Source organism: Teleopsis dalmanni, chromosome 1, assembly GCF_002237135.1.
Source record: "Teleopsis dalmanni isolate 2A chromosome 1, ASM223713v2, whole genome shotgun sequence".
Lineage (NCBI taxonomy): Eukaryota > Metazoa > Arthropoda > Insecta > Diptera > Diopsidae > Teleopsis > Teleopsis dalmanni.
In genome coordinates, this window is record NC_051846.1 from 184,264,052 (window position 1) to 184,272,616 (window position 8,565).

Here is an 8,565-nt window from a genome sequence, read left to right on the forward strand (position 1 = left end):
CACTTAAGGGATAAAAAAAAATTTTTTAATAAATTATTTATAAGTATTTATTTAAATAAAAAACACGCATGCATATGCAAGAAATACGTACTTCATGCCAATGTGGTAAGAGGAGGATTTAACTAAATATGCATAAAGGAATTAAAATGCCAAAGATACTTAATACCTGCAAAGCATTGAGTAAATATGTGCTTCCTGAATACTGACAAGTAATTTGTCTACACTGGAGCAAATCCATTCAGCATTATATACTTCACTCATAATTATACATACGCAGACAAACTCACGTGCTCAGTTTAAATATGCATGCAAAATAAACTTAAATATCCTTAATCCCTATATTAAGCACGAAAGCAATAAGGTCTCGGTTCACTTCCACATAAGAGCAATGCCCTAGAGTGAAGCAGCAGTTTAAAATTACTCATTTTAATTGCAAAACTGCATTGATTGTAAACAAAATTTCATAATTTTGAAGTTTAGCATCTAAAGCTAACACAGAATTAAATATTATATTGTTTTTCATGCAAATATATTAACAGATACATTATTAGATCAGAAATTTCTTTAATGAAGCGATTGCAGTCAATCAATTTCTGTATCAGCTTAAAATGAGCGCTAAAACATCTCAAAAACTTTAATTTATAATTAAAACATTAACACCAAGGGATTAACACTGAAGACCTATACGTATAATTATGGAAAAGGAATCTGTGAAAAGGAATGCTTAATATAAAACAAAAAAACTTTAAAAGTTCCCTTAAACTGATCCATCCAAATTTCTGCAATCGTAATCACATTAACATACATAGCAAGCAGATGAAAACAGAATTTTTGCACACAAAAATAGATTAAAAATAAATCATTTTAAAATATTTAAAAAAATATAAAACAAATAAAAAAATATTGAAGGTGTCAACCCACTAATACAAATATTTAAACATATAATGAGACACAAAAGTAAAAACATTTGTCCTTAAGAAAAGTCATGCCAAGTGAAGTCAAAAACATCGAGTTTAGTTTTCTTACTGTGTGATTGCAAAACCCAATCAACTTTAACTATATGTAAATAGTCAGAACTACTTTTAAAAACCTTCTTTAACCAATCCTTAAAGTCAGCTTTATTGAAACTAACCTCATCTATAAATATATACTCAATACCAGCCGTCTCAGTTTGTGCGTTTATGTTTTCTACAATTCCTCCATGTAATTGAAATTTATATTTCGCAATCTGCGAACTTAACTCATTGCTATAGAAATACGCTTTATGATTACGAAAGTAATATGGTGATTTCTTTTTATACAATTCATTTTCCAACTCTTCTACAGCCTCATCAGTTAATTCGAAAGAGTTCAACTGTAAGCAAAGAGATGTAAAAATTATTGTGAAATATGAAGTTATTGTACATAGATTTTTTTTTTCGCTTACCTCTTCTAAGGATATCTCATCGAAAAGTTCCTTTAACTCATTCGGGCCAACAAATTCAGTATATGAATCACCATATTTATCAAACATGGTTTTAAACTGTTCTCTCACTTCATCAGTTGCACATATCATATCTTTTGGCCTGAATGTCATTTCTTGTGCTTTAGTAGTTCTTAAAAGCCACAGTATGGAGACTATATTATAACGATTGGTTTTTATCATTTTGTCTATGCGATGTGTTATGTCGCCAGCGACACATATGCACCTTGAATCGGTTGGTATAGGATTTTCAACGATTTCGCCTCCATTTTCTGTGATAATGTATTTCAATTGATGTACTGTTTGGCCTTCCTTCAATGATCCACTTAATACGCAAAAACTGAAGTTACCAAATAATTCAGAACTCTGTTCAATCTTAAACAAAATAAATAAATAAAATTACTTTAATTTATAAAGATATTAAGTGATTCTTTCTATATAAACAAATAGAATTGTGATCTCACTTCAGAGTTAATAATATATAATATATTAATCTGTTGCTAAGCTTTATATACTTAAAAAAAGATTTTTGGTTGAATCGTTAATTGTAATTCTGGTAAATTATTTATAAAAAAAATAAAATATTTGTGTTATTCGATTCAAACTTATTTTAGATTTTAATCGTCACAAAACTGGTAGCAAACTTATATATTTAATATATTTAATGATACATTTATTATAACATTGCTGAGATATTGACTTTGTGCAGTATGTAATTAGAAAAACTCTATATTATATTATGGAAGAAGAGTTAGACTCTGGTCTGATAAAGATTTTTACTAAAATAATGTATTAACTAACAGTTTATAGACATGCTACAATTAATATGTACTTTACACTCTTTAAACAGCTCCGTACTATATATTTCTCATATTGTCATTCAATATATGGAATAGATTGAGTACATTACCCAAAGTGAAAGCAAGCTGACGACGAAACATAGAGATAACAATATTGTAAAACTACATTGAAGATAACGCGTGTTTTCTACATGATTAAAAATGAGTAAATCTACTTTTCCAGATATAAACAATAATGATTGTAGGAGTGCTAGGATCAACGTCCTGAAATCACTCGTTGTGTGATTCCAATAAACGTTTCGGTCTTCCAAATAGAGTCAATATCTACAAGTCTATTTAGATGACTACTATAACATCTAGAAAACATTCAATTCATTGCATAAGACAGGCAATATTTTCAATTTAGAAATATTTAGCGGCATTAACTGTAGAAGGTAACCTAATGTGTCATTCCTCATATGTGTCATAATGTGTCATTCCCAATTCCTCATATAAATGCTATCCTAATAAGTTCCAGAATGGATCAAGTCTACATATCGGAACCACTCGTCTATTCCAACGAAAGCAACAACCAAAGGGGCTACACAACCAGATCCTCGCGTGCTACAACCGCAACATCACTAATAATGTTCTATGAATGTGCTTTTGTGCAGAACTCAATTATTTAAGTTTTTTATTTTTGTTCCAAGAACACCATTTACTTTTTTTTGTCTATATCTCTCAAAGAAATTCTAAATGTATAATCAATTATAGCAATTACAATAATGAAAATGCCAGATAACGACATCAAACGAACGATATCTTCAACTGGCGACAAAAATCAGAATATGTGGCGGATATTAAAGTTGTTGACTACTTTAAGAATACTAAAATATATGTTGTATCGCACAGTATGTGGTTTTAGCATATTCAAGCTACAACTTATATTTTAAGCATCAGATATCTCAATATTCAGGTGTAATTCATATATTTACCTCTTCAGCATTAAATATTTTTTCATAAGATTTTATGCCAATTTTACGTTTTTCAGTTGCCGTCATTTTCAGTCTCTTACGATTCGTGGTGAAATCTTCAACTTGTAACTCACGTTTATTAATCTTTTTAAGGCCTTTTTTACTCTAATAATGAAAAAGAATAATTATATATATTATATCATATCAGAATATCATATCAGTTTTATATTGACCTGACACATTTGTAAGAATTCCTTCAGAGTCATACATTCATTCCACACTTTGTCATTGCGCCATGCTTCTGTTCGTGGAAAATGCAACGACTTTGAAAGGAAAAAGGCGGAGGATGGCGCCAGATCTGCAGCTTTTATTTGTAATATAATCGATTTATTTGCTTCAATCCACACATCCGGTCTACCTTCTGGATTAGTATGCACATAACGGTAGGTCATTGGAGGCGGATCAGAAGTTAATTTGTGCCAAAGTGGCTTCAATGTTTCATTTAAAGCTATACGCTGGCGTGTATTATTTGTTACCTTGCCAACACTATAAACTTCATAGTTGTCCTCTCCTTTAAAATTTAAAACACCAACCAAAAATGACTCGATAAACGTACGCGTCCGGTTATAAAAACCTCCAATGACCAGTAAATCAAATTCTGTAGTCAAACCTTGAATGTACTGAAATATGAGATATATTAGATTTAAGTAGATATTTCTTTATACTTCATACATCTGCTTTAACTTTGTACCAACCACCCACGTGACGTATGCCTGGTTTGTAAAGAGATGATTGCTTTTTAAGCACTACACCCTCTTCACCAGCGTCGAGTGCTTCTTGAAAAATTTTTTTGAAATCTTCCATAGATGAAACTTTTTTAGGTTTCATAACTTGCAGGATTCCTACTTCTTCCTTAATTAATTCTTTTAATTTTGTCATGCGCTGTATATACGGTGTATCAAGATAGCTGCAGCCATTAAAATACAATAAATCATAGGCAACAAAACAAGGTCGCCAGTGCGGACGTCCACCTAGATGCTTGACGTCTGTGTTTTCGCCTTTATCACAGAATCGTGCTGTATTTGTATCATAAACCATCATTTCACCATCGATAATAATTGATTCCATGCCGATAGGCAAGAGGCTAACCAAGTGTGGTGTTAAATTACCATCATTATAGTTTTCACCAAAGCTAGAAGTATAATCCACACCATTTCGCGATATATATTTAAATTGATCGTTGGTGTAATGTAACTGAAACCGTTCTCCATCCATTTTCGTTTCTAAAAATAGCACATCTGATGACATCAGTGGTTGTATGTCACCAGGAAACATTTCACATAGCATAGGACGAATATGTTGAAACACAGTTATTATCGATTCGATCTTGATTTCTTCTTTCACAATATTATTGTTATTGCTGGAATTGCTAGCTTCTGCAATTTTATTATCTGCTAACAAGCAGCATACACGTTTTAAATTGGAGCACCGCCGAAAAATATCTTTCGCTTGCACATGTAATATGTTGAATATCTTTTGTTCTCCTATACCCAGATGCATGCTCTTAAGCAGCAAACGTATGAACCACATTTGTTCTTTTGCCGAGGCAATTTCAGATAATTGTGTCAGCACCTTCTCAGTATCTAAAACGAACAAAATAAATTCTCATTCATTTCTCATAAATATTAACATTAATTTTCATTATTTTATTATCTACAACTGTAAATAAACAGAATGTTTTTAATATTTCCATACATATGTTATATTTATAAAAGTTGTTTTATTTTATAACTGCAATTTAAGATCAACTCACTTCTTCTATCATCTGAAGCAATTGTGTCCAACATATCATGCACCTGTTTTAATGTTACATTACTCGGTTCCTGCTTACAACGTGGCGACAGCACTGTGTGTACAATATCTGCGTAATCGCCACGAATCCCACTGTAGCTACGTGCAATCAAGCGTTGTACATCTCGTGCTATAAATATATATTAAATAAAAATATTGTAAATTTTTTAATTTGAACTCGTTTAAACATACAATCTTCTGACAGTTGCAATACTTTTATATAGACTTTTCCAAGCGACGTAATCTGTAAACCATATGGTGGACGCACTGAATCCGAACCTGGAATAAGGCAGCGTAAAACACAATAGAAACTAGTATTACCTTCCTGTTGATTGCATATTTTATATTTGAATATATGAATTAAAAAAGCTTATAACAAATACAATTACTTCAGAATCATCCTCCCCAATTCCATTCTCTTGACGATAATTGTGGCGGTATTTACAAAAGGAATCATAATAACGTCGTAAGTATTTTTCTTTTGCTGCAACATTTACAGCATTTTTAACTTTTTCAAGCATGGAACAGATGTCCTTAAATTTTATAGATTCCGATATATCCATTATTTATTTTGTAATTGTGAAATAAAATGACATGCACTGCAATTATGAGCTCAGTTCTACAGTTTTGCATGCACAATAACAAAGTAAAAATGTGCAGCAGCTCTCAAACTGTAATTGTTGAATTGCCAATTTTCAATCATTTCATAATATACAAAATATTTTAAAGTACTGAGATTAATATATTACGCGTTTGTCGGACCTAAAAACAAAGTACTCAAAAAGCAGTTGTTATTTAGAATCCAATACGCTTATCTATTTCGACTTGAAAATCTGAGTTCCCAATGCACCCTTATATAGTTATTTTTCCCAGTTTTGAAAACACCACAGTAAGATCTTTAATTACAAGAATGTGCAGCATTCCCTAGCTCAAATCAAAATACATATATAAAATTATTCCGGATCCAAGCGATTTGGTATGCACTTTTTTGTTTGAATTGTAAAATATTTGTAGCCATTGTCTTTAACTAAAGTTTGCTTAATTTTAGTCACTATTAGTTTCTTCAGCATTTGTTTACACATTTGTTTCTACATTTGTTTTCGAACTAAAATGACATTTGTGCACTCATATCGCTTTGAATGGATGTTACGCCATAAAATTTATTTTTGACATCATATGTGAATAAAATTCTGCTTTTGACCAATGAATATTAATTAATTAATAATTAATTAATTAATTGAATATACAAAAAGATTGTATATTGAATATACTTATTATAATATACGCTTTCTTGCATAATAATGCAAGCAAATTACATTGTATATAAAATAAATAATTAACATAAATTGAAAATTTAAATGAATACAAAATTAAGAGGAATGGGAAAAAAGTTGAAAAAAATTATATACATGATTTATATATTAAATCATTTACATTCATTTTATACATCAATTAATAAATAAAAATTATATTAAAAATATATGAATTTTTATAAATATAAAAATTATATTTATTAATAATTAATAAAAAAAAGTTTTTATTAAATACTATATAACAAATATTTCCAATTTTAATTTTCCTTGTGGGAAATTTATTTTTAAGGGTTGCCTTCGACATTTTTCGCCTTAAATGAACTGATTTATATGAAAGACTTTTGTATAGTAAATCATTCTAAAATGAGCAAAATGAGATACCGCCTAAATGAGATAGTGTGAATATGCTATAAACGATTTGTAGTGAAATAGCTAAACATTTTGACGACTGTAAAAAAAAATGTTACCAAAGCGATAAGCAATCTATTGTGAACATTCCTCGGTCAAAAATTTGTAAACAAAAATTCAAACTAAATTAATCAAATTAATTAAATAATTTAACAAATTTGAAAATTGTGGAAATAAAATATAAATATGCTGTATTAGATGCTCTCAGCAGCTTTAAAGTGTGGCAAAACATAGCAAGTTGCTCGCTTAAAGTTGCTAAAATGTACGCAAAACAACAACACTACTTTCTCTATCTACGAGCCTAGTTCTGAAGTAGCCAAAAAATTTAGCAATTACAAAAAAATGTTACCAATGTCATGAGTAAATTATTATTAACCTTAATTGAAAATTTCAACGATGTCGACAGTGATGTCGATATATCTCACTTAGCGCCTATACTAAGCAACTTGTTTTTTACCACACTTAAAATCTGTCGAAACTTATTAGGGGTATTCACTCTCTCTTGCAAACTCATTGCAAGGTGCACGAAATGCACAGATTGTACGAGAATGCAAATAACAACAACAAAATACATGCACAAAATTTCGTGCAATTGCGTGCAATCTTCCAATGCTGAAACCTATGTATATTTGCTTGCAACAAACCAGAAATGGCGGAAATCAGCTGTTTTGACATTTGTTGCTTCTCATTTTTAAATTTGAATTGACGGTTAGTAAAATTTCGAGATATATTAATCTATGGCTATGCTATATACATGCGTTTCGTTAAATAATTTAAATCGATGTGACCATTAATTAAGTTTTCACAAATATAATATTATATACATATACATTTGTGAATTAATTTATCTATTTATCAATTTCAGCGAAACTCACGAAAATTTGTTCACATTTTGAACTATTGAATGAAGTGTTTGGACGCATGTCTAATTTTGTACGGAAACATTGCCACAGCCACCAACTAGTTCTGCGCTAGGCAACGAAGTTTTTTTTTTATTGAATCGTCTGCAGACAACACATCATCCAGCTCTGCACCGAAAGTCGTGCGTTCTGCTGTGCAAAGCCCCACTACCCCCCTCGATAAAAAATATAACAAATAACAATAATAAATTAAGAATTAGTTATATTTTTATTATACTAATTATTTTTATATTATATTATTATTACATATATCTCCAACAACAAATAATGTAGCGACTTTACGAATAGCCGCATTTTCGCCTGATGAACCCAAACGATATAAAACAATAGCAATCCTTAATAGTTTATTATTGAGACTATTAAGGAAAATATGTTCCAATTTACTCTAAGCATCTGACAAAAACGGCCTTCATCAAATTCTTGAAGAATGGTAGATCTCCATTGAATAGATTTTGGTACGGGTTGGCGATTTCCGTGATGGTTTACTAAAGTAAACAAAAGGTCTTCATTTAATTGCTCCATCACTTCCCAGTAATTTGCATCATCTAACAAATAGAAACTATACAGTAGTGAAAACTACATTAACAACGTGTTAATACCTTCAATCAAAATATTAAAAGCACTATTTTCAATTAAAAAATCTATACATTTTTGTATTTCACTTGTTCGCGGCATTGTTATACTTTTATTTTTCTTTGCTCAATGTGAATCGACTGCAAAAACAGCTGATTCATTTTGATGATACAATTCTGCAACAGAGGTGTTCTCGCAGTCTTGCAGTTTTTGCATAGCATTCTTGCATTTCGTGCTCCCTGCAATGAGTTTACAAGAGAGAGTGAATACCCCTATTGTCTTTTG

The 8,565-nt window shown here is 30.4% G+C and overlaps 1 protein-coding gene across 1 annotated transcript; it reads right to left on the reverse strand.

The window, feature by feature from the left end:
• Positions 1-915: 915 nt before the first annotated feature.
• On the reverse strand, positions 916-5,720 carry LOC119670656 (DNA ligase 4-like). Its single transcript, XM_038081008.1, has 8 exons — positions 5,456-5,720; positions 5,259-5,391; positions 5,029-5,196; positions 3,948-4,858; positions 3,449-3,895; positions 3,237-3,380; positions 1,427-1,837; positions 916-1,354 (listed from the first exon to the last, which is right to left on the reverse strand). The coding sequence occupies exons 1-8, from the start codon at positions 5,627-5,629 to the stop codon at positions 974-976; spliced, it is 2,769 nt and encodes a 922-aa protein (XP_037936936.1). The 5' UTR covers positions 5,630-5,720; the 3' UTR covers positions 916-973.
• Between the last annotated feature and the right edge of the window lie 2,845 nt (positions 5,721-8,565).

Excerpts from the sequence above, each read along its gene's own strand:
- LOC119670656 (XM_038081008.1), bottom strand. The coding sequence starts at position 5,629 with ATGGATATATCGGAATCTATAAAATTTAAGGACATCTGTTCCATGCTT. Across the intron at positions 5,392-5,455 it reads TTGGGGAGGATGATTCTGAA|GAAGGTAATACTAGTTTCTA; the intron begins GTAATTGTATTT and ends TGCAATCAACAG. Across the intron at positions 1,838-3,236 it reads AAATATTTAATGCTGAAGAG|ATTGAACAGAGTTCTGAATT; the intron begins GTAAATATATGA and ends ATTTTGTTTAAG.